General features: G+C 44.2%; 2 protein-coding genes across 2 annotated transcripts; one reads left to right on the top strand and one right to left on the bottom strand.

Moving 5' to 3' along the window:
- Positions 1-2,004: 2,004 nt before the first annotated feature.
- UBE2J2 (ubiquitin conjugating enzyme E2 J2) lies at positions 2,005-6,031 on the bottom strand. Its single transcript, XM_063176868.1, has 7 exons — positions 5,953-6,031; positions 4,777-4,907; positions 4,451-4,491; positions 3,949-4,051; positions 3,403-3,541; positions 2,844-2,924; positions 2,005-2,630 (listed from the first exon to the last, which is right to left on the bottom strand). Exons 2-7 carry the CDS (start codon positions 4,905-4,907, stop codon positions 2,343-2,345), a joined length of 783 nt encoding a protein of 260 aa, XP_063032938.1. The 5' UTR covers positions 5,953-6,031; the 3' UTR covers positions 2,005-2,342.
- A 1,672-nt stretch (positions 6,032-7,703) lies between these two features.
- SCNN1D (sodium channel epithelial 1 subunit delta) lies at positions 7,704-22,943 on the top strand. The gene is made up of 13 exons (XM_063176816.1): positions 7,704-8,351; positions 14,173-14,516; positions 14,978-15,239; positions 15,969-16,156; positions 16,801-16,904; positions 17,475-17,638; positions 18,180-18,278; positions 19,017-19,134; positions 19,597-19,675; positions 20,031-20,088; positions 20,430-20,485; positions 21,391-21,466; positions 22,125-22,943. Exons 2-13 carry the CDS (start codon positions 14,188-14,190, stop codon positions 22,533-22,535), a joined length of 1,944 nt encoding a protein of 647 aa, XP_063032886.1. The 5' UTR covers positions 7,704-8,351; positions 14,173-14,187; the 3' UTR covers positions 22,536-22,943.
- The last annotated feature ends 88 nt before the right edge of the window (positions 22,944-23,031 follow it).

Raw genomic sequence — 23,031 nt, 5'->3', positions numbered from 1 at the left:
GGATTCCCCAAATCCGCTCCAGCCCCAACTCCCGACACGGTGGCGCCACCTCGTGGCCGATCCCCAAACCCCCAAATTCCCGGAAAAATGGAGAAAATTCCCAAATTTCTGCCACTCCAAAAGGGAAATAACCCGGCAGGGCAAAGCTCCCGGCGCTAATTAAGAATTCCTAATTAATCCTAATGAGCCGTCCTCATTCCCAAAAGAAATTCCAGGAATTTGGGAATTCCTGGAGTTTTTATGGAATTAATTCCCTTTTTTTTGGTGATTTTTCTGCTGGACACGGATTTTCTGGCTTTAAAAATCCAATTTTTTTTTCCCCATGAAAATGGCAGGATTAATTAATCCCTGATTAATCAATAATTAAATTACCTGTAATTATTAATTAAATGATTAAGTATTCATAATTTATAATTTGTCTATAAACAAATCAGACATATAATTTTAACATAACTGCAATTATTATCTATATAGTTTACAATATTATATTTTATTATTTATAATTTAATATTAATTAAAATCAGTAATTATCAGCAGGAATGCTCCAAAAATATCCCAAAATTTCACAAATTACAGAAATTATGGAATGATGAAGGAAAGACACCAAGACGTCCAAGGGAAGCTGGAAAATCCGACTGAAAAAAGGAAAACAATCAGGAAAAATGAATATTTTCATTATTTTATTTATGAACTGAAATATCCCAAATCCCATTTTTTTCCCCATGGAATTTTATTCCCCAAAAAAGCCCCACAAAGTCGATTTTTAATGGATTTTTATTATGAATAAATCACTTTACAACGCAGCCATTCCCACTCCTCTGAGCTTGGAAAATCCAGGAAAAGGGGGAAAATCCCCCCAAAATCCAGGAATTTTTATTAAAAATAAAGATTCAGTGGGAAAATTCCCAAACTTTTAAATCCACGGAATTGCAGCTGCAATTTCAAGGATTTATCCCAAGATTTTATCCTGAGAGGTTGAAATTTAATTTTTTCTTTTTTTTTGGGGCAAAAGCTGAATTCCCAGGAAAACACAAATCAACCCCAAAAAATGGGAATAAAAATTCCATTCCCAAATCCTGGAATCCACAGGGATCCCACAAATCTTCCTCCAAATCCAGGGAATTCCAAAGTATTGGAATTTTGGGGTTTAAATGCAACAATTTTTTAGGGGAAAAACCAAAAATTTTGGGCTGGGGTTTTGATGGTTTTAAACAAAATTTAAGGTCTTACCTCAGCAGATGAATCCCAAAGGAATTTTGGGTTTTTTAAGAATTAAAGCAAATCCTGAATCAAGTGGAACCACATTTGGGGTTTTCCTCTGACCCAGCTGCTCTGCAGGAGCTCCTTTGTTATTCCCATCCCAAAGCTGGAATTTTTCCCTCCCCAGGTGCTGTTCCCTCTATCCCCAGAGCCCCAGATGCTGAATTTTGGGACACATACCCCCATTTTTGGGACAATAAAACCAATTCTTGGGACAATAAAACCAATAAATTTGACTTCTCACCAGCAGCAAGACCCAAAACCCCACCACAACCCAGGAAGGGCAAAAAAACCCCGAATTTTCCACCCCAGAGTCCCATCTCAAGAGTCCCACTCATCCAGAAGTGAAAACTCTGTAACAGAGTCAAATTTGTTGAAGATCTTCAATGTTCAAACCACAGATAGAGGAGAACTCTACAAATCAACGTGTCTCACCAAGCCCCACCATGACCCAAGGAAGGGCAAAAAACCCCAAATTTTCCACCCAAAGAGTCTCATTCCAGAGTCCCATTCCAAGAGTCCCACTCATCCTGAATGAAAAACTCAATGGAGTCAAAACTGGCTGAAGATCTTCACTGTTAAAACCACAGATGGAGGAGAACTCTACAAATCAAAGGGGCTCCCCAACAATGTTTTGACTTCTGAACCCAAAACCCCACCACAACCCAGGAAGGGCAAAAACCCCCAAATTTTCCACCCCAAGAGCCCCAATCCACCCTGAATTGAAAAGTCAACAGAGTCAAATTTGTTGAAGATCTTCAATGTTCAAACCACAGATGCAGGAGAACTCTACAAATCAACGTGTCTCACCAAGCCCCACCATGACCCACGAAGGACAAAAAATCCCAAATTTTCCACCCAAAGAGTCCCATTCCAAGAGTCCCATTCATCCTGAAGTGAAAACTCAACAGAATAAAACTTGGCTGAAGATCTTCACTGTTGAAACCACAGATGGAGCAGAACTCTACAAACCAAAACGTTCCCCGAGCCCGCCGTGACCCAGGCAGGGGCAAACCCCACCTCTCCCCGCCGAAGAGCCCCGGTCACCCCCAACCCAGTAAAATTTGGTCTCTGCGGGGCTCTCACTCCTGGGCTATGCTCCTCAGCACGTACTTGACTGTGTAGGCGAAGGCGGCGAAGCCCACGATGACAAACAAGTTCGCCAGGGCTCCCCCCAAGAGTCCGTGGTTCCTGGGGGGCTGCTGCAGCCCCCCGGCGTGCCCGGGCGCCAGGGCCGCGCGCTGCCCCTGCAGCAGGGGGTGCCCGTTGTGCCCCAAGTGCGCGTCCCCGTCCGGCACCACGTCGGGCAGCGGCAGCGACGGAGGCCTGGAGCTCAGCTCGTCCTGGGCTTTCTGCTTCTGCTTCATCTCCTGAAAAGGGAGAGGAAATTCAGTGGCAAAGTGGAATTTGTGGGGATTTGGGGGCTTTTGTTTGATTTCCTGCATGGGGAACAGAAAATTCAATGGAATTTGGGGTGATTTGGGTGTTGTTGGTTATTTCCTGCATGGGAAAGTGGAATTTGGGGAGGGGCAGCAAGGGAGGTCTGGAGCTGAAAAATGAATAATGAATGAACATTTCCTTACCTCCACCACTTCAGGGAAGAGCTCACAGAAGACTTTATCTTTTAAATTAAATGCTAAGCTCTGCGCAGCCAGCTGCCTTTTCTGGGGAGAAAAACCAAATTTATCAGCAATTCCATGAAAATTCAATCCATTTATTTCAATTCCACCCCTGATTTCCCACCAGAATGGTGCAAAGCTCACACCAAGTGGGTTTAACGTTTAAAACATCACATTTGCGAGGACTACTGACTAAAATTGAGGTTTGTGGGGCATAAATTTTGTTCATTTTTCATCCTGTGGACCTGTGGGAGACACAGGAAAAAGGAACCAAATCCCAGGCAAGCTTTATCCCTGAGACCTTGCAAATTTTCCCGAATTTTCCCAAATTCCCAAGGCTTCTTATGTGGTTTGTAGCTCTTAAAATTGAGCATTTTTCACTCAAATTAATGTCTGTACATATAAATTATGTTAATTTTTGACCAGGGTCAAGGAAAAAGGACTGAAAAAAGGAACCAAATTCCAGCCAGGCTTTACCCCCCAGAAACCCCAAATTTGGTGGAACTCGCCCCAAGGGACTCACGGTGAACTCGGAGGTCTCGATGCTGCCCAGGGTGGGCCCCTTCTCCACCATGAAGCTGAGCAGCCCCGTCAGGATGGTGGACACGGACCAGGCCGGGTTCCAGGTGTCCGGGTGGAAATCCGTGATGGACAGACAGAGCCTGGCCAGGGACAGACAGCCAGGAACCGGGAATTGGGCTGGGAAGGAACGGCCGGGGTGGGGTCCTGCATTTGGCATGGGAATGGATGGGATACTGGGAAGGAGTTCTGGATTTAGGATGGGACCCAGCTGGGATGGGAATGGCTGGGATGGCTGGGGATTTCTCCCCAGATTTTTTCCCATTTGAGATGGGAATGGCAGCAATACTGGGAAGGAGTCCTGGATTTGGAATGGGAATGGCTGGGATGCTGGGAAAGGGGCCCTGGATTTGGGATGGGAATGGCTGGGATGGGAATGGCTGCAGGGTTGGGAAGGAGTCCTGGATTTGGGAAGGGAATGGCTGGGATGCTGGGAAAGGGGTCCTGGATTTGGGATGGGAATGGCTGCAGTCTGGGAAGGAGCCCTTACCTTGTGTTGCACTTGAACCTTCCATTGGGGGTGATCATATAAATACTGGGGGGTTTGAAAGGGAATTCTCGAGGGAATATTAATTTTCCGTGGTAATATCCACCTGCAAAACAGCAAAAAATGGGTTAAATGAGTTATATTTAATCAATAACTTCCATCCTCAATTCCCCTGCTACGTTCCTTCTTCTAAACCACCTAAATGGGTTGAAGGAATTATATTTAATTAATAATTCCCACCCCAATTCAAACTCCCATCCCCAACTCCCCTGCTTTATTCCTTCTCCTAACTACCCCAAAAATGTGTGAAATAAATTATATTTACTAAATACATATAAAATTGTATTAAATAAATCCCATTCTTGATAAGAACGATTGACAGCAGCACCCTTATTTCTTCACCTCCTTCCCAGTTTTTGGAGCTGTTTTTAGTGGCGTTATTTTGCCTTTTCCCACCCCCTGGCTTTCCTGTTTTTCCATGGAAACCCTCCAGGCAGGGATTTACCTTCATACGGGGTCAGCTCAGGCCCTCGCACCACGTAGTGCCTGGAAAAGAGGGAAATGGAACACTGGGAAAACCCACAAATAGCCCAAAAAATCAGGAGCAGCCTCAGGCAAAGCTTCCCTCTGCACCTGCCCAGACTCCAGAGAGAGGGAGAAGGAGCTGAGAGCCTGGGAAAGCTTCTGCTGCTCAGGGGCGAGGGACAGTGCACCCCAGCTCCCGGGGGTGAGGGACAATCTGTCCCAATTCCCAGCCCAGTTCCCACTCTCCAATTCCCATTTCCCACTCCCACTCCCCACTCCAATTCCCATTCCCCATTCCATGCCCACCATTCCAGGATGTTGGAGGGCAGGGGCTCAGCACAGATGTAAGGCACTGGATCCTTTTTGATCCTCAGGTAATCCTGCTTCAGCCTCTGCGTGGCTGTGGTGGGGGCCCTCTTATTGCTGCTGCTGCTCATCTGATTAACACACACGTTAATTACAATTACATCCATTCATTAAAATTCATTAGTGCAACCTCAGTGAGCACAGAGCTTAGTAGAACCTTTCCCCAGCTCCTTAAAAAAATCCACTTTATGGGCTGTGAGATATAAATTGAATTATTTCGTTTTTTAAGGAGCAAGAATCACAGAAAACCTTAATAATAAAATCCCAAAGAATTTTATTTTATAGGTTGTATTTAAGATATAAACTCAAATATTTCAATTTTTACAGAACAAAAATAATGGAAAATCGTAATAATATAATCTAATTTACAACAATTAACCAGTGTAACTTTAATAAGCACAGAGCTTCATAGAAGCTTTCTCCAGGTCTTTATAAAATCCACTTTATGGGTTGTTTTGAGAGATAAACTCAATGATTTGGATTTAAATTCCATTGTTTGAATTTTTAAGGAGTAAGAAGAACGAAAAAAGAGGGGGGGAAAGAGAGTAAAAATGAGGAACAAAAGGGAGAAAACGGGGGAATAAAAGGGAGAGGAGGAAAAGAGAAAATGGAGAGAGAGGAGAAAAGGGAAAGAGGAAGGGAGGGAGTGAAAGAGAGAGGAGAAAAGAAGAAAATAAGAAAGAAGGGAAAGAAAAAGGGGGAAAGCGAGAGGTAAAGAGTGAGGGACTGAAAGGAAAAGGGGAAAGGGAAAAGGAAGGGAGGGAATGAAAATGAGAGAGGGGAAAGAGGAACCAGAGAGGGAGGGAAGAAGGGAAAGAGGAAAGGAAGGACTCAGAGAGGGGAAAGGTGGAAAAGGAGGAAGGGAAGGAGAGGGAGAAACAGGAGAGGGGAAAAGGAGGGAGGAAGGAGAAACAAGAGAGAGATGGGGAAAGGAGAGAGAGAAGGAGAACGGCAGAGAAGGGTGAGACAGGAAGGCAGCCGAGCAAAGGAAGGACTGAAAGAGAAGAGAAGTGTGAAAAAGGGAGGGAAGGACAGGGGAAAACGGAGGGAGAAGGAGAACGCAGAGAGACAGTGAGACAGGAAGGCAGCCCGCCCGTCCCTCCCCGTCCCGCTCACCTCTCCGCGGCCGCCAGGCCCCGGGCGGCCCCTCCTGCCCGCGGCCGAGGGAGGGAGGCAGGCGGGGAGCGGCGGCCGGGCCGCGATGGCGGCGGAGCGGGCGGGGCGGGCAGCGGCGGCCGCGGCTCCCTCACGGCCCAAGCCAAGATGGCGGCGCTGCCGGGAAGGAGCCGGCGGCGCTTCCGGAGCCTGCGCGGCTTCCGCTTCCGGGGCCGCGCGCGCAGGGCGGGAACCGTGAGGGGAATCGTGAGGGGAGCCCTGAGGAGCCCTGAGGGGAACCGTGAGGGGAATCGTGAGGGGAATCGTGAGGGGAGCGAGCCCCGCGAGCCCTGTCGCGACAGAATGCGAGGAAATATCGCGCCCCAGCGGGGAGGGTGATCCGGACACGCAAACTTCGAGAAATAGGGCTCAGAGTTTAAAAGATTTTATATAAAAATGTTGAATAAAGGATAAAGGGGGGGATATCCAGCGCAATTTGTCAAAAAGCACAGCCTTAGCTTAAAATAAATTTTTGTATATTTTTCCATATATATATATGTAATATATGTAAATAATATATATATGTGTGTAGAAATATATATTTTACATATATATGAGATATATTAAAATAATATATATATGTAGAAGTATATTAAAAGTATGTTTAGATATATATCCTTTTAAAAATCTCCTTTTTAACGAGGAATATCCCCCCAAAAAATCTCATTTTTAACAAGGGTGGAGCAATAAGGGGAGGTGACAAAGCCATGCCAGGGCAGGTGGCATCACCAGAGCTCTGCACAAACAGCAATTAACAATTTAATGAACATTTTAATTAACGATTAACCCCGTGTCATCAGGCCTGCCTGGCAGGTGAAGCACCAGGGGTGTAGAAAAGTTATTTTTTTAATATAATTGTGTTTATGGGAATTAAATGGTATTTTTAATGTATAAAATGGGGGATTTTATGTAAATTAATTTTTTATTTCTTAATAAAAAGAAGTTTAGTAGTTTATGTTTAGTAAATAAAAACAGTTTATGTTTATAGGAAATAGATGGGATTTTTAAGGCTTTAAGGGGTTGTTTGGGGCACTAAAAATAAATTAAAAGCAGATTTTAATAGCAAATGTTAAGGGTTTTTAAAGGATACAACAAAACCTGGTATTTGATGTATGAAAATAACGTTAATAAAGATAAATAAAGTTCTTAAAAGCTTTTCAAATCTCTCTGGTGTTCTCCTTTTCCCATCTCCCTCTGATTTTCCTTCTCCTTCCCTCCCTCCCTTTTTTTAAAGCTTTTTTTTCTGCTTTTAAAAAATATTGTTAAAAGTTTTTTAAAAATAAACTTTCTTTAAAATTAAGTCTTATAAAAATAAAGATTTTTGTTAAAATATAGTTTTTTAAAAAATAAAGGTTTTCTTAAAATAAATTTTCTTTAAAAATAAAGGGTTTTTTAATAAAGGCTTTTTAAAAAGAATTTTTCAATAATTTTTAAAAATAATTTTTTTTTAAAGCTTTCTTTGCAATTCCATGCTCCTCTGCCGCTGAGGGGCTTCCCCTCCAAGTTGGGATCCAGGGAATCGCAGCTGGACTGATCCCAAAGCAAACCCTGCACGGGGCAGGAGCTGCCACAGGCATTGAGCAATGCCAGCTTTAATTAGGGTTTGTTAATGAGCGCTCCTGCTCCATCCCCTCCGCCCTGCTGCCACTGCTCCTCTTCCTGCTGCTGCCGCCTGCTCCAGCTCCAGCTGCAACTTCCACCCCAAGCCAGGAACATTTTGGGATTCCTCATCCGCTCCAGGTGCCGGGAGGGATTTCCAGCTCTTTTCCAGGAATCTTTTTGATTTTTGGCAGCTGGGAGCTGCCACCTGCTCCAGTTCCAGCTGGAATTCCTGCCCTGGGAATCCATTTTGGAGCTGGGAGGGATTTTCCCTCTCTTTTTCCAGGAATTTTTTGGGATTCTTCATCTGCTCCAGGTGCTGGGAGGGATTTCCACCTCTTTTTCCAGGAGTTTTTTGGAATTCCTCACCTGCTCCTTCTCCAGCTGGAATTCCTGGATTGGGAATCGATTTTGGGTCTGCTCCAGGAGCTGGGAGTGATTTCCACCCCCTTTTCCAGGGTTCTTTTGGGATTTTTGGCCTTTTTCAGGAGGGAGCGATGCTGTGTGCAGCTCCAGGATGGCTGCAGCTCTGGTGCCCTCCCAGCAGGGAGGTTCTGGTGTTCTCCAGCCCTCGGAATTCCCCCAGATCCTGCTGGGTCTGACTGGAAATCAGAGCAAAACCCATCCCCAGGCAGGATCTCAGATTTGGGGTTCCAGGGGGTGAACAGATCCCTGAGGACAGAAGAGGAAGAAAATCCCAAAAAACCCCGGAATTATTCCAGAGGATGCCAGGAGCAGCTGCAGGTTCCCTCCTCACACAGGTGAGTGAGTACGAATGAATGTTGGCTCACCCCAGCAGGATTTTAATTTTCATTTTAATTTGAATTTCCGGGCTGGATTTAACCCTCTGCACCCAGGGCACGGCTGACGTGGAGCTTGCTCATTAAGGAGGGGTAATTAAGGAATATTTCCATGGCTGCTGATTAACAGATTAGTCATATGCCCAATGGTCATGTGCCAGGGAGTTTTATTTTGGAAAACTGGGATTAAAAACGAGCCCAGCAGGGGTTAAGGGGTGTTGAACCAGCCTGGAGCAGGTTTGGCAGCATTGGGACATCCCAGTCGTGCAGGGTCAGACCCCTGGGAGGGATTGCAGAGAAATCCCCCAGCCAGGGCCCAAAGCTGCTCACAAAAAACAATTTAGAGGGAAAAAAATATCAATTCAGGGGTGCCAGAGGCAAAAAAAGAAAAGTAATTCAGGGATTGCCAGAGGAAAAAAAGGAATTGAGGGATTTCCAGAGGGAATTTAAGGGTGCAGAGTTCCAGGAGAGGAGGAAAACATCCAGAAAATGCAGGAATTCAACACAAAAAGCAATTCAGGGATTCCCAGAGTAAAAATAGCAATTCAGGTATCCCCAGAGGAAATGTTGGTGTGCAGAGCTCCACTGACATTCTGAGAGAGAAGGAAAACATCCAGAAACCAGAAGAATTAATCATGAAAAGCAATTCTCAGGGAATTCTCGGAGGAAATTTAAGGGTGTAAAGCTCCAGGAGAGGAAGAAAACATCCAGGAAATGCAGGAATTCAGCACAAACAGCAATTGAGGGTTTCCTGAAGGAAATTTAGGGGTGCAGAGCTCCAGGAGAGAAGGAGAACATGCAGAAAATGCAGAGCTTAGCACGAAAAGCATTGCAGGCAGTGCCAGAGGGAAGGTTGGCGTGCAGAGCTGGCCGCTGGGTCAGCCGCTCCAGCCAAACCCCCGTGGGCAGCTCCCAGCGCTGCTCCCTTTCCCTCCCTGCTGCCCCACCCTCTGGCAGCGCAATTCCTGCAGAGGGTGGGACAGCAGAGGCAGAGCCTGGGCAGCTTCTGCCCACCGCCCTCTGCTCCTGCCCCGGCAGGGATGCTGAGCAGCTCGGGTGTTCCGGGGGTTCTGCTCCTCTTCTGGAGCTCTGCGCACCAACAATCCCTGAACTGCAGTTGGTGCTGAGCTCTGGGTGCTTTGGGTGTTCTCCTGGAGCTCTGCACCCCCAAATTTCCTCTGGCAACCCTGAAATCCTCCGAACTGCTGTTCGTGCTGAGCTCTGCATGTTCTGGGTGTTCTCCTCCTCTCCTGGAGTTCTGCACCCCCAGATTTCCTCTGAGAATCTCTGAATTGCTTTTTGAGCTGAGCTCTGCATGTTCTGGATGTTCTCCTGCTCTCCTGGAGCTCTGCACACCTAAATTTCCCCTGGCAATGCAGAGTGGAAAGAATGAAGATGAGACATGTGGTTTATTCCGCTTAAATTTTACAATTATTTAAGAGATTCGAATCCTGTTAACCAGCTGTTATTAGTCTGTTCTACCCCTCTTTAATATTAAAAGGAAATTTCACAAAATATACCTGGAACCTTGTTTAAATAATAAAAAAAAAAAAACAAACAAAAAAAACAACAAAACATTATTTCATAAATTTTAATTACAAATTGTAATTTTAAAATTTTAAAATAATTTTAATTTTTAATTTAAAAAGAAATCAAATTGAATGATGAGTTTTAGCAGAGCCAGGTGAAGAGTTAATTAGCTAAAATCTCATAAAAAACCTCCCAGCTTTGGGAACCTTGTTCTGTCACGTTTGTGTCTTTCCTCACCCCGGGTTGTGCAATGGAAAATGCAACAATCAATCCCTGACAATGCAATTATTGCACAAGGGGCAGCCACCAGAGCAAAACATTGTTGTCCTGCTGCCTCACAATGGCAGCACCTCAGAAAAAATCCCTGCAAAATTCCCTCCAGGATTTTTTTTTCTTGGAAAATAAGGAAAAAATCTGGATCAGCATCACTGAGAAAATCTCCTGGTTTTGTTGGGGCATTTTTGTGGATCCTGAACTGGGAAAAATGTGGGGGGAAAAAACTCCTTCACTGCTTAAAAATGTAATTTTTTTTAAAATTTCAAAATGCAGAGATTGTGGAGATAAGAGCCCTGAGAAAGTCCTGGGGGGTTGCAGGGCTGTAATTAAAAATTCTGAGTAAGGAAATGTTGATTAGGGTTGGGAGGGAGGGAGGGAGAAAATGTTCTGTGTCCTGAGGAGCAGCAATTGTGGACATGGCCAGAAGGTTCCTTTTCATTTTAATTTTTTGCTTTTAATTTGTTGATTTTCATGGAATCACATCCAATTTCATTGATAAAAGCTGCAGAGGTAAAGAAAATGTAGGAATTTTACCATTTTTCTTGGAAGTTTTTATGTATGAACTGTGCAAACTCTGTCCTTGGCCCTGCACTGGGTAATTATCTGGAACAAAATCCAGCATAAATCAAGTGTAAGTAGGATTGAAATCAATCAAAATCAGGAGAGTTTCTTTCCTTTCACCGTTCTGCCTTTTTTCTGAATCAAATTTCACAAGAAATTTCAGGAGTTTTTTTCAAACACTGATATTTCATGCCTTCCAGTGGGAGAGAAAATCCAATTTGGAAAGGCAGGGTCTAAATTTATCTGGACCCCAAATATTTCCATTTTCACATTAAAAATATTCCTGCAGAGCTATTTTCCACATGGGAAAGGATCAAAAATAAATGAGGTTCTAAACTTCATCTGAATCTCAAATATTCCCATTTTCACATTAAAAAACTTCCTGCAGAGCTGTTTTCCACATGGGAAAGAATCAGAAATAATCATGGAAGTTCTCCTTGGTGCCCCAAATCCATTTCTCCCTCATTTTTGCCACTCTTTAACCCAAAACCTGATTTAAACGGGGTTGGTTTGGTTCTGGTTCCGTCTCAGCACCTGAATCCTGGATGGGATTGGGATGGAATTGGAATGGAATTGGAATGGAATTGGAATTAGAATGGGATTGGATTGGAATTGGGATGGGATTGGGGTTGGGGTTGGATTGGGATGGGGATATTCTTGAAGAAGCAGGAGGGAATCCACATTGATTCCACCAAGGAATGCAATTCCTCAAGGCTTGAGGGCTCCAATTCCCTGGGATCCTGCCAGGCTCTGGAAAACAGGGAAAGAAGGCAGGAAGATCCTCCATAAATGGGAAAATCCAGAGTGGGAAGGACAAAGATGGGAAAATCCAGAGCGGGAAGGACAAAGATGGAAAATCCAGAGCAGGAAGAACATTCTGGAACCCACGGTTATTTCCCTAAAAACGATGACTCTGATCATGAGGGGGAAAAAAAATCCAGGTGAACACGCCAGCAGCCCTTAAACCCAGCTTAACTCCGGTGTAAGCTCCATGTTAACCCGTCTGGCCAGTTTATTCACTTCCTATTATTCCCTGGATCATGCTTTGAATAATTTCCATCATCTCTTCCTCCAGTCCTGCCCCTTTTGATGTCATCCCTTCCCTCCATAAAGGCTGGACAGCTCCAGGGCCTCCCAAATCCCACAGCTTTGGGCCAGGACCTGACTTCTGCTCAGGGTTAAGCCCAGGGCTGGGTTTAGTGGCTTCTCTAAACGCTCACAGATCAGAGTTTCTGCCAAGGTACCGTGGGGAAGGGGCTGGAATTCGGTTATAATTTCATTTTTTTAATGTGTATTTTTATATTTGTAGCTCTAAATCTTGGGTTGTTCTATTTTTCCAGATTGGTTCTGAATTATTTTGCTTTATTAAATTTTTAGAATGAATCATTTTAGCAAAGCAGATTTAAACAGGATGAATTCACCATAAACTTAAAATCCCACTCAGAACACCTGAAAATTATCTGAATTAACTCTGAAAGCCAGGCTTTGTCTGGGGGTTTTTATAGTCAAATTAGATTTAAAAAATCTGTTTGATAAATTCTTTAAGAATTCATTTTGGGTAATCATTGCCCTTTTCCCACATTTCCTCATGAGCAAGGACTAGATTCTTTTAGCACTCATTTTGGGTAATTATTCCTTTTATTTCACATTTCCTGATGAGCAAGGACTAGATTCTTCTAGCATTCATTTTGGGTAATTATTGCCCTTTTCCCACATTACCTCATGAGCAAGGACTAGATTCTTTTAGCATTCATTTTAGGTCATTATTTTTTTTTATATATTCCACATTTCCTCATGGCTAAAGACTCAAAGCTTTAATTTCATTGAATTAAATCAAATTAATTTCATTAATTCCATCACAGAACCTCTCCCAACAATCCTTTAGCTTCTTCTCCTCTCCTCAATTTCAGCCTCTATCCCTGTATTTTTATTGATTTCTTTTAATTTTAATTTTATTTATTTTATTTGGAGCAAAGGTTGTCCCAAAGTTTGGACTCAGTAAACTCCTTTTAATGACATAATGAGCAGGGTGATTCACGGGCTGCTGTCATGTTGGAAATTCTCACCTTGTCATCTTCAGGACACGGAAATGTCCCAGTGTCACTCTGCTGTCCCAAACTGCCACCAGAGCCACTTTTCCATGCTCAGAAACGTGGGAATTTTCCCTGGAATAGCACAGGAGATGTTTTAATTACTGGGAGAAATAATAATAAAAATATCTGGGTTTTTAGTTGTATTTATGCCGCTCTTGTGAGTGGTTTTCAATTTCTTTTCCATTTCTTTTCACTGCTGCAAAATACAAATACCTAAATTCCTATTTATGTGGCAAAATTACTGCTAATAATGTTAATTAATATCAATAATATAATATTATTTAATTAATATTTTGGTGGTCTTGAAGAAACACCCTGAGGGCATTTTTATTTTATTTCCAGTGGTTTCTACAATTTTTGAATTAAATTCTTTCTCCACACCCTAATTTAGCCCATCCCTTCTGTGTTTCCAACTGAGGTTTTTCTTCATTTCCATCCCAAAATACCTGCCTGTACCTCCTGCATTTCATCTTGGAGCAGAGTTCAGAGAGAAATTCATCCTTTTTACTCTGCAGAATGAGATCCTACAGCAAAAATTAAAACCAGCTTCTAATTTTCTAATTCAACCAGCTGAAAGTTGAATTTTTCCCTAATTCTTTGCCATAAAGATGAAGCCATAGTGGTTTTGAGTCAGTCTTGTTTTAGGCCCATAAAACAAGAATAAATAAGAAGTAATAATAAATAATAGATATAATAAATAATATATAAAATAAGTATATAAAAATAATAAATCATATATAAAATAACATAATAAATAATAATGATTAAACCAGAATATTCCACTAGAATTATTCCTCTCATCATGAATTACAAATCTGTGTGGACCCACAATGAGTTGATAATTCAGGATCAAACCCTGCTCCTTGGAGTTCTTGGAAAGAAGGAAATTCCTCACCTTTTTTGGCCTCAAACTTCCCAAATCCACCTTGGCAAGGAAATCCTCCGGAAATGTGGGAAAGCTCCTCAGAATCCCTCAGCAGCAGCAGCAGAATTTGGGTTCTTTTCTCCTTCCAGGATCCAGATCCTGGGGGATCTCCCTGGATTCAGATTCTCTGCAATTTTATTGTCAGGTTTTCCTGATTACAAACTCGTTTGGGTCTTGCTTGAAAAACGTTTCTTCGGAAGAGGAAACTTTGGAAAAAAAACTATTTGAAAAAGGCCTCTTTGGAAAAGCCCGTTTGGGAGAAACCTGTTTGGAAAAGGTTTCTTTGGAAAAACCCTCTTTGGAAAATGCCCCTTTGGACAAAGCCTGTTTGAAAAAGCCTTTTTGGAAGAGTCTTTCCCTCACATTAATACGATTTTCCCTTGTTTTCCATGCCCAGAAAGCCACTTAGAGGATGGAACCAGAGCTTCCAGAAGGAGAAGGAGGAGGAGAAGCAGCTGAGGAAGGGCTGATCGAGTTCTACGGCTCCTTCAAGGAGATGTTTGAGTTCTTCTGCAAGAACACCACGATCCACGGCACCATCCGCCTGGTGTGCTCGGGCAGGAACCGCATGAAGACGGCGTTCTGGACGCTGCTGCTGCTGGCCAGCCTGGGCATGCTCTACTGGCAGTTCGCCCTCATGTTCAGCCAGTTCTGGGCCTACCCCGTGGTGCTCACCATGTCCATGGACTCCGAGCCCAAAATGTTCCCGGCCGTCACCATCTGCAACCTGGATCCCTCCAGGTGAGCTGAGCTTTGGCAATGGTCTGGGAGGCGTCCCTCAAGGTTTGGGAATGGGCAGGGATGTGTCCTGAAGGTTTGGAAGGGTCTGGGATGTGTCCCTAAAGGTTTGGGAAGAGTCAAGAACCCCCTGGATGCATCCCACAGCCATCCCCGTCTGCCATCCCAGCACACTTGGATGGTCCCAAAGGTTTGGGAAGAGTCAGGGATTCCTCTCCCAGGAGGGACATATAACATTGTTATTATTAATAAATATTGCTAATAATTTAAATATTAAATTAATATTATTAATAAAGATTATTAATTAATTAAATACTAAATAAAGTTATTAGATTTAGGTGTGCTGAGCAGCAGAATTTCTGGATATTCTCCCACAGATCCCAAGAAATAACCTTTCCATGGAGCTTGTGAGATCAGAAATCTGGAATTTTCCCAAAATGTGGATTTTTCCCCACTCCCTGCAGGTTTGAGCTGGTCAGCGAGCAGCTGGAGCAGCTGGAGCGCATGGCCGAGGAGTCGCTGACCTTCCTGTACGGCCCCAAGGCCTCGGCCAGGCTGTCCCAGCTGAGGGACAGGAACAGGGACAGGGACAAGGACGGGGCCATCCGGGTCCAGGCCTGGGCCAACCTCAGCAGCGCCGGCTTCAGGCTCAGCCACAACTTCTCCCTGGTCAGGATGTGGGACCCCAGGGCAGGCGAAAAACATTCCAGAGTGGGATTCCGGCTGGTGAGCGGCACAGAGGGGGAGCGGGGCACCGCAGGGTGGGGTGCACCCCAGAGAAACTGGGGATTGGGATGGGGATTGACCCCAAAGGAACTGGGGATTCACCCCAAAATACCTGGGGATTTGGATGGGGATTCGCCCCAAAATACCTGGATGGGATTTACACAAAAATGATCTATTACTATTATGGGAATAATAATAGTTCCCATAATAATAATATATATAGAGAGTATAAATATATAATAATGTAATAAAATAAAATAAAATAAAATAAAATGTAATAATAATTCCAACAATAGTAATAGATTATGGTAATATCCTGTTACCTGTTACTATTATGGGAATAATAATAGTTCCCATATAATACAATAATTATATATATATATAAATAAAATATTAAAATAATATATATTATATACTATTATATACATATATTTATAGATATTGATAGATATTTAATATTATTTATTAAAATTATCTAAGAATATATTTCATATATTATATATTAATATAAATATGTAATATAATAGTGATTATAATATAATAGTTATAATTTAATAGTAACTCCCATAATAGTAATAGATGATGGTAATAAGCTATTACTATTATGGGTATAACAGTTCTCTTATAATAATATATATAACATAATATAATTATTATCACAAAATACTAACAATCCCCATGCTAATAACAGACCCTATCCCCTTTCCCTGCCCTTTCCCCGTGTCCCAGTGCAACTCCACAGGTGGGAATTGCTTCTACACCTCTCACCCGTCGGGCATGGACGCGCTGCTCGAGTGGTTCCGCTTCCACTACATGAACGTGATGGCCCAGCTGCCCCCGGGGCTGCCCCAGCACCAGCAGCACTTCCAGGACCTGGTCTACTCCTGCCAGTACGATGGGGAGCCCTGCAGGCCCAGGTGGGTGCAGGGGGACAGACGGCCTCAGCTGGCACCGAGGGAATTCAGGCTGCAGATTCAGAAAAAGGGTTTTATGGAGAGGGGATAAAGTTCTGGAATGGCTGCCCGGGGAGGTGATGCAGTCCCCATCCCTGGGTGTGTTTAACAAAGCCTGGATGTGGCACCGGGTGCCAGGGCTGAGTTGAGGGGTTGGGGCTGCGTTGGACTTGATGGTCTTGAAGGGCTCTTCCAACCTGGGGATTCTGAGAATTTGGGGGAATTTTGGGAATTCCCAGGAACCGGGGAGGTGGTGGAGTCACCATCCCTGGGTGTGTTTAACAAAGCCTGGATGTGGCACTGGGTGCCAGGGTTGAGTTGAGGGGTTGGGTCGATGGTCTTGAAGGGCTCTTCCAACCTGGGGATTCTGTGATTCTGTGAAATCGGGGTTTCCAGGGAATGCACCTTGTCCCAAACACACATCCAGCTTGGAATTAAGGTGGTCTCACACTTGTAATTAAAACCCCATTAAATTTCTCTTGATTTTCCATTAAAACCCCATCAAATCTCTCTTGACTTTCCAGTGATCTCATTTTCCCAACACACCCAGCTTTGAATTAAGGTAATAAATCAATTAATTAAACCCCATCAAATCTCTGATTTTCCAGTGATCATGTTCACTTCCACCACCCAGTTTTTGGGAGCTGCTACACTTTTAACAGCAAGGGGACAGATCCCTTCTGGGCAGCCACAAAACCAGGAATTCCTTATGGTGAGTGATCTGCAAAATGGGGGAAAAGAGCTAAAATTAAGAGAATTCATTAAATTTGTCCTCAGTGCAGGATTTAGTGGCAAATTCTAGCCTCTCTTGCGTGACACAAATTATTGTGCCACCACAATGTTATTATTTTAAGCCCCAGCAGCATCTGGGCTTAAAAAAGCAGAATTTATTTTTTGTTTGGAGCAGGATGTTCTTACAGCGTATATTGCAGAATATTGGGGTTTATTTAGAGGGGTTTTTTATTTATTATGGGATTATTGAGGGTTTGCAATAGGTGCCAATATCACCAGGACTCTGAGGAATAAAAATGGCTCTTCAGGGCTCCCAGAATCCAAATCTGGGTTTGCTGGGTTTTATTTATAGGGATATTATTATTTATTATTTTATATGGAAGCTCAGAATAGCTGCCATTGTCACCTGGGCTCTGAGGATTAAAAATGGCTTTTCTGGGATCCAAACTGAGGGATCCCAGAATCCAAATCTGGGACCCAAACCCAGACAGGAGGGATTTGCCCAGTGCTGGGCGCTCCAGCTGTTCCCCTGTCCCCTGTGTGTCCCCAGGGCTGTCCCTGATCCTGCGGGCCGAGCAGAAGGAGCACCTCCCGCTGCTGTCCACGGTGGCCGGGGTGAAGGTGATGATCCACAGCCACAACCAGACCCCGTTCCTGGAGCACGAGGGCTTCCACATCCGCCCAGGCATTGCCACCACCATCGGCATCCGCCAGGTGGGCACGGGGTGGAACCATCCCAAACCATTCCAAACCATCCCAAACCTTCCCAAACCATCCCAGACCATCCCTCCATCGGCATCCGCCAGGTGGGCATGGGGTGGAAGCATCCCAAACCATCCCAAAGCATCCCTTTGGCATCTGCCAGGTGGGCATGGCTCCTTGGGGGCATGGGGACGCCTGGCTTGGGGTCCTCTCCTTCCTCTCCTCACTGGGCTCAGCCCCAAATAAGAAGACCCCAAATGTTCTTTTGGCTCTCAAAATTTTGGAGCCTGATTTCATTCCCACTTAATAGATATTATATAAAAGATATAAAATAGAAAATATTAATGTATATAATAAGTTGCATATGAATTATATTCATTATATTAATTTATATTGTTTCCCTGATATTAATTACCAATGTCCAGCTCTGCTGCTTATTAACTCCCTGCCCTTCCTGCAGGGTGATGGCAGGCTCTAAATAACCCTGCCTATCAATCACTCAGGGCACTAATTAATGAACCCTGCTTGTTAATCATCCCTTGTGTCCCCACAGGATCAGGTGAATCGCCTGGGGGGCAACTACGGCAGGTGCACCACAGACGGGGCCGACGTGGCCGTGGAGCTGCTCTACAACAACTCCTACACCCTGCAGGTACTGAGCCTGCCTTAGCTACACCTGGCTTAGCCAGGCTCTACAACAACTCCTACACCCTGCAGGTACTGAGCCTGCCTTAGCTACACCTGGCTTAGCCAGGCTCTACAACAACTCCTACACCCTGCAGGTACTGAGCCTGCCTTAGCTACACCTGGCTTAGCCAGGCTCTACAACAACTCCTACACCCTGCAGGTACTGAGCCTGCCTTAGCTACACCTGGCTTAGCCAGGCTCTACAACAACTCCTACACCCTGCAGGTACTGAGCCTGCCTTAGCTACACCTGGCTTAGCCAGGCTCTACAACAACTCCTACACCCTGCAGGTACTGAGCCTGCCTTAGCTAAACTCGGCTTAGCCAGGCTGAAACTGCTCTACAACAGCATCTTCAATTTTTTTTTGCCCTTTTCTCCTAAAAGCTCCATCCTACAGATTTGGAGTTTATTTTTATTTATCCAATTTTTTACCCTTTTCTCTAGGAGCTCCATCCTACAGATTCAGAATATTTTTGATTTATCCAATTTTTTTTTGCCCTTTTCTTTAAGAGATTCATCCTAGATAATCAGAATTTATTTTTATTTGTTCAAATTTTTTTACCTTTTTCTCCTAAGAACTCCATCCTACAGATTCCAAATTTTTTCTGATTTATCCAATTTTTTTTCCCTTTTCTCCTACCAGTTCCGTGCTAGAAATGTGGATTTTTTTTTTGTTTATCGCAGTGTTTTTCCCTGTTTCCAGGCGTGCCTGCACTCGTGTTTCCAGCGGGCCATGGTGCAGCGCTGTGGCTGTGGATATTTCTATTACCCACTGCCCGCCGGGGCTCGCTACTGCGACTACAGCCGCCAGCCTGCCTGGGGTAAGGCAGCAAAAGAAATAACAATATAAAATATAACATTAAAAAAATTAAGAATAATAATAATAAATAATCTCCGGGATTACCTGGGAATAGCGACCACAGCCGCCAGCCCACCTGGGGTAAGGGAGCCTGGGAATGAATTAATAATAATAATAATAATAGAATTCACTGGATCCTGGGAAATAATCACTGGGATTCCTGAATACTTGTGAAAAAAATCCCTGGAAATTCCTGAATCCCTGGGGAATCCCTGGAATCCAAGAATTCCCTGGGTTTAAAGGATCCTGGATCCATGGGGTGGGAATTACCTTTAAGGTCCCTTCCAACCCTAAATTTGAGGATTTTAGGATTTAATTCCAGGATTTTAGGATTTAATTCTGATTATTTTCCTTTGGGATAATTCCAAAGGGAGTGGGAATTCCTGGGAATTCCCAACCCTGTTCCTCCCATCCCATTTTCCAGGGCACTGTTTTTACCAGCTCTACTCCCGGCTCCGGAATCACCGCCTGGATTGTTTCCAGCACTGCCCCAAACCCTGCAGGTGAGCCCCAGAAATCTCAACTCAAATTTCAATTTAATGCTCCCAACTTTTAAAATTTAATTTAAATTAAAATTAAATTTATTCAATGTTTCTATATTTTTCTCATTTAAATTTAATTATTTAGATTTATTCTATTTAATCAATATTTAATTTAATATAGATGTATTTATCTCTATTATTTATATTTATTATATTTAATTATTCAGGGTTTATTTTGTGAGCTGAATTGGGAAGCTTTTCCCAAAGGTTCTGAAGAGCTGCCCTGGGAGTTTTCTGGATTTCTGGGAATTCTCCCTGGGCAGCTCCTGGTGCTCAGAATTCCAGGTTTTCCAGAATTCCTGGTTTTTCTCCCCAGGGAATCCCTGTACAAGGTCTCAGCTGGCACAGCCAAGTGGCCCTCGGCAAAATCCCAGGTACTGCAAAAATTCCAATCACGAATATTCCAATAGAAATCTCCCAAAATTGAACATTGCAATTACCAATATTCCAATATCAAATATTCCAATAACGAATCTCCTTGTGACAAACGTTCCAATGCCAATGGTCCAACAATGAACATTCCAATAACAAATATTCCATTTAGAATATTCCAATGAAAACATTCCATTAACAATGTCTCATTAACAACATTCCAATGCCAAACTCCTGTTAACAGTATCCTGTTAACAATATTCCAATGCCAGCATTCCAATAATAAATATCCCATTGATAATATTCCAATGCCGCCATTCCAATGCCAATGTTCCCATGGCAGGACTGGGTGCGCCAGGCTCTGCGGCACCAGAACGGCTACAACTCCAGCAGCAGCAGGTAAATCCTGGGCTCATCCCAATCCACGGGGCCATCCCCATCCCAATGGGGTCTGGGATGGGCGGGGAGGGCAGCAGGGAAATCCTCATCCCAATCCCAATGGGTCATTCCCGTCCCAGTGGGGTCGTCCCCATCCTAATGGGATCAGCCCAACCAATGGGGTCTGGGATGGGTGGGGAGGGCAGCAGGAAATCCTGGGATCATCCCAATCCACGGGGTCATCCCCATCCCAATGGGGTCTGGGATGGGCGGGGAGGGCAGCAGGAAATCCTGGGATCATCCCAATCCCAATGGTGTCATCCATGTCCTAATGGGATCAGCCCAACCAATGGGGTCTGGGATGGGTGGGGAGGGCAGCAGGAAATCCTGGGATCATCCCAATCCACGGGGTCATCCCCATCCCAATGGGGTCTGGGATGGGTGGGGAGGGCAGCAGGAAATCCTGGGATCATCCCAATCCACGGCGTCTGGGATGGGGAGGGAGGCCAACGGGAAAACCTGCAGGATCATCCCAAAAAAATCCCGAGAAACCCTCAAAAAATTCCCAATAAACCCCCAATAAATTCCCAGAAATTCTACAATAAGTCCCAAAAAAATGTGCCCCAATCCCAGCTGGGAATGCCCTGGAACCAACTGGGAATGTGCCCAGTGCCAGCTGGGAATGTTCCCCCAGTCCCACTGGGAATGGCCTGGTGCCAACTGGGAATGTCCCCAGTGCCCACTGGGATTGCCCCAGTCCCACTGGGAGTGTCCCAGTCCAAACTGGGAATGTCTTGGTGCCCACTGGGAGTGTCCCAGTCCCACTGGGGGTGTCCCAGTCCAAACTGGGAATGTCTTGGTGCCCACTGGGAGTGTCCCAGTCCCACCTGGGGGTGCCCGGCGTGCCAGCTGTGCTGTCCCTGCAGGAGGGACATTGCCAAGGTCACCATCTTCTACCGCCAGCTCAGCTCCCAGGCTGTGCACGAGGCCCCACTGCTCTCAGTAGGTGACAGCTCCTTTTTATTCCCTTTCCATGGAATTCCTGAGAGTTCCAGCAGGAATTAATTCCTAAGATTTAATTATTTACCTTTATTTTTATAGTATATAAAACATATCTGTTTAATTATATGATAATATTAATTATTAATAGAAACTAATTTAAGCTTTATTTTAACATGACATATAAATATATCTATTTGTTTATATGATATTAATTATTAATAGAATTTAAATTTTTATATTATATAGGAATATGTGTACTTACGTTTATGATAATATTAATTATTAATAGAAATTAAAGAATTATTTTAATTATATAGAAATATATCTGTTTATTTGATATTAATGATTAACTAATAGAATTTTGTTTTTATTTTATATTATATATAAATATATATACATATTTATTATATTATACTAATTATGAATTAGCTCAACTCCCAGGCTGTGCACAAGGCCCACAGCAGAGTTCCTGTTTCTAGAGCTCAGATAAATAAAAAATCGGGGTTTTTTTCCAGGAGAATCTGCTGCTTGGGGATTTGGGATTGGTTTTGGTTTTTCATTTATTGGGAAAATGATCCACTGACCCCATATGTTTCAAATACGGGTTTGAGGAATAGGAAAAACATGGTCCCGTACCTGATCATTTTGGGTTTTCCAGGAGAACCTGCTGCTGTCCAGCATGGGCAGCCAGTGGAGCCTGTGGTTCGGCTCCTCGGTGCTCTCGGTGGTGGAGATGCTGGAGCTGCTCCTGGACACGCTGGTGCTGTCCCTGCTCTTCTGCCTGCAGAGGCTCCGGCCCAGGAGGGGCCCCGGGGGCTCCGGCGCCAACCCGAGCGCCAGCCTGGCCCTGGGGAGCGCCGGGGAACTGCGGGAGCAGCCGGGGAACGGCCAGGGGGGAGCCCGGGGCGCAGGACTGGGGCAGCAGCTGGAGCTGGCACAGCTGCGAGGAGCCGGGGGCTGCAACTCCCAAACTCTGGGGGAAACGTGGCAGGGACAGCCTGGATCCGTCCCTGGGAGCGCTCTGAGCATTGGCAGTGCTTGGAATTCCCAGATTCTGGGGGAAGGGTGACAGGGATGTTCTGGATGGAGAGCTGAGGGGGCTGGAGAGGCCTGGAATTCCCAAATTCTGGGGGAAAAGTGCCAGGGACGTTCTGGATCCACAGCTGGGAGCTCCCTGAGCATTGGCAGTGCTTGGAACTCACCTGGACTCTGATCCCAGCTGGAATTCCCAAACCCCTCCTTCCCTCTGGAATTCCCGCTGCTTTTGGATTTCCTGGGTAATTCCCACCAACTCTGACTGTTCCAGAGGGAAATAAAGAGAAAAAAATGCAGGACTGGGAATTGTTCAGGTCCCAGAAAAACCCTCTGATTCCTGTGGAATGCTGTGGTTTTGTTGCAGATAACAGAGATAATGTTAATTTTTGTTAATATTTGTTAATTTTTGTTAATTTATCTGTACATAAAACAGAATAAACTTTATTTTTGATGGGGATGTTTGCACAGGAGCATTTTACTCTCTTGAAACCCACACACTTTGTTTTTTTAAATTATGTTTTAAATAATAA

Source organism: Melospiza melodia, chromosome 26 (assembly GCF_035770615.1).
Source record: "Melospiza melodia melodia isolate bMelMel2 chromosome 26, bMelMel2.pri, whole genome shotgun sequence".
Taxonomy (NCBI): domain Eukaryota; kingdom Metazoa; phylum Chordata; class Aves; order Passeriformes; family Passerellidae; genus Melospiza; species Melospiza melodia.
This window is presented reverse-complemented; position numbering and strand designations above follow the sequence as displayed.

What these genes read in the sequence shown, in the direction of transcription:
- UBE2J2 (XM_063176868.1), bottom strand. Translation starts at nt 4,907, where the DNA reads ATGAGCAGCAGCAGCAATAAGAGGGCCCCCACCACAGCCACGCAGAGG. An exon ending in AGGTTCAAGTGCAACACAAG is followed by an intron (nt 3,542 to 3,948) that starts GTAAGGGCTCCT and finishes GTCCCTGGCCAG; the next exon opens with GCTCTGTCTGTCCATCACGG. An exon ending in TCTTCCCTGAAGTGGTGGAG is followed by an intron (nt 2,631 to 2,843) that starts GTAAGGAAATGT and finishes CTCCCTTTTCAG; the next exon opens with GAGATGAAGCAGAAGCAGAA.
- SCNN1D (XM_063176816.1), top strand. Translation starts at nt 14,188, where the DNA reads ATGGAACCAGAGCTTCCAGAAGGAGAAGGAGGAGGAGAAGCAGCTGAG. An exon ending in CACTGCCCCAAACCCTGCAG is followed by an intron (nt 19,676 to 20,030) that starts GTGAGCCCCAGA and finishes TTTTCTCCCCAG; the next exon opens with GGAATCCCTGTACAAGGTCT. An exon ending in TACAACTCCAGCAGCAGCAG is followed by an intron (nt 20,486 to 21,390) that starts GTAAATCCTGGG and finishes CTGTCCCTGCAG; the next exon opens with GAGGGACATTGCCAAGGTCA.